The following is a 1,868-nucleotide window of genomic DNA, read 5'->3' on the forward strand; positions in this document are numbered from 1 at the left end:
AGCGATCCTGTGTGTAGGACTTCCGAGGAGCAGCTGCTGAATTTGAACCACCAACCTTGTGGTTCACACCAACTTTGCAGTCCAGTGCATTAACCCACAGCACCACACCAGGACTCCAAACACATACTAAGTACACATATTTACTTGGTTGGAGGGGAAGACAATATATAATAACAGGGAAGTCAGCAAAAAATAATAACAATAAAAAGCAATAATTAATATGCAGTAAGTAAAATTAACATGTGATAACATAAAAGTATTATCACAGGGAAAATTTTAAAGGATGTTGTAAAACCCAGGTCACAAGAACCAAAGAAGCTTATTGTTGGGTTGAAAATGTTAAATTGTGTCAAAACAATTAAAACCTGTCAAGAACTCAAACATACGGTTGAAAGGGAAAAGTCATGTCTCTCTTCCTACCTTTCTCCAGAGAAACTACAGCGAGAAATTTCGTGAATACCCTTTTATATTTTTCCTATGTTATACCTGGGGCTCTGATAGCACAGTGGTTACGAATCGGGCTGCTACCCTCAGGGTCAGCAGTTCAAAACTACCAGCTGTTCCGCGGGAGAAAGAGGTTTTCTGTTCCCGTAAAGATTTACAGCCTATACAGGGTCGCTATGAGTCGGAATGAACTCCATGACACATGACAACAACAACAATACACGCTTCTAAACACACACACTCACTCAAACACACATGCAAACACTCCGTAGTACAAGTGTGCTGACAATGCACGTATCACTGAGCTGTGAGGGGCGGCAGGAGACCAGGTCCTTGCTCTCACAAAGCTAACATCCTAACAAAGGCAAAAGAGTTGAAGAAACACCACACAAGATACTGTGATGGTGGGTACACAGGGGGTTCAGGTTTACTTCAGATTTGGAGATGGCCTATCTGGAGAGAAGATTTATTTGTCTGCTAGCTCAGCTGACACAGGAAGCATGAGAAGGAGCCAGTTAAGAAGAGTGTCCACACAGAAAAGGGCCAGTGTAAAGGGTATCCCATCAGCTTTCTGGTTGCTGTCTGACACCAACACTCTGCAGCACTGACCTCACAGTGCACACAGGGGTGCAGCCCTCCCGAGCAGCCCTCCGGTGATGAACGCCTGCACCTTCACCACCTTTCACTGTTGCCACAATGCCAACATCTCGGTTCCATGCACACCACCAACAATCTTTCTAGCGACAGAGAAACTGATGTGTCGTGAGGAAGCCACACCATTTTTACAGAGATGGAAGAAGTGCATTCAAAAGCGGCCCCATTAAGTTTCAACTTCAAACAAGGCAGACGTTGCCAACACACCTGTTCCTTGAGGCTGTTTCCCTGCACCTTCTCTTTCTCTAATGCGGTTTGTAAGGTCTGGACCAACTGCTTCATCCGGCGATCCTCCTCTTCTTTGTGCTTCAGGACTGCCTGCACCTAGGGCACATTGCAGAATGATGAGCAAGGCAGGGCCTGAGATCTCAGAATGCTAGAGGGCTGCAGGAGCCCCCAGAGCTGTGATCGGCCGCTCTGGAAGACACCTCATGGCAGGGCACCACACACACTACGAAGCAGCAGCAAATGAGAGTTCAGCCCAGGAAAGCAGAGACGCCCCTCACTACTGGAGAATACTGAGGTCTCAGGGCTACAGAAGAGTGTTTACAACTCTCTGTTGATGGAATTCAGGAGTCCTGGTGTGGTGCTGTGGGGTAAGGGTAATGCACCAGGCTGCAAAGCCATCTGAACTGCAAAGTCAGCGGGGTTCAAGCTCACCAGCTACTCCTCGGAAACCCTATACAGGGTCGCTATGGGTTGGAACTGACTCGATGGCACTTAACAAATTGATGGAACTCAAGGCTGGGGCTCTAGTGGGCTTCAACTGC

At 47.3% G+C, this 1,868-nt stretch overlaps 1 protein-coding gene across 1 annotated transcript in view; it reads right to left on the minus strand.

Annotated features, from left to right (window-relative positions):
* The window catches only part of GOLGA3 (golgin A3), a 32,134-nt gene that overhangs the window by 7,699 nt on the left and 22,567 nt on the right, over positions 1 to 1,868 (minus strand). Inside the window, exon 17 of the mRNA XM_006874090.1 lies at positions 1,306 to 1,422. Coding sequence (XP_006874152.1) covers positions 1,306 to 1,422 — 117 coding nt within the window. The remainder of the gene's footprint in view (positions 1 to 1,305; positions 1,423 to 1,868) is intronic.

The sequence above is a fragment of the Chrysochloris asiatica genome, unplaced genomic scaffold, assembly GCF_000296735.1.
Source record: "Chrysochloris asiatica unplaced genomic scaffold, ChrAsi1.0 scaffold00261, whole genome shotgun sequence".
NCBI lineage: Eukaryota > Metazoa > Chordata > Mammalia > Afrosoricida > Chrysochloridae > Chrysochloris > Chrysochloris asiatica.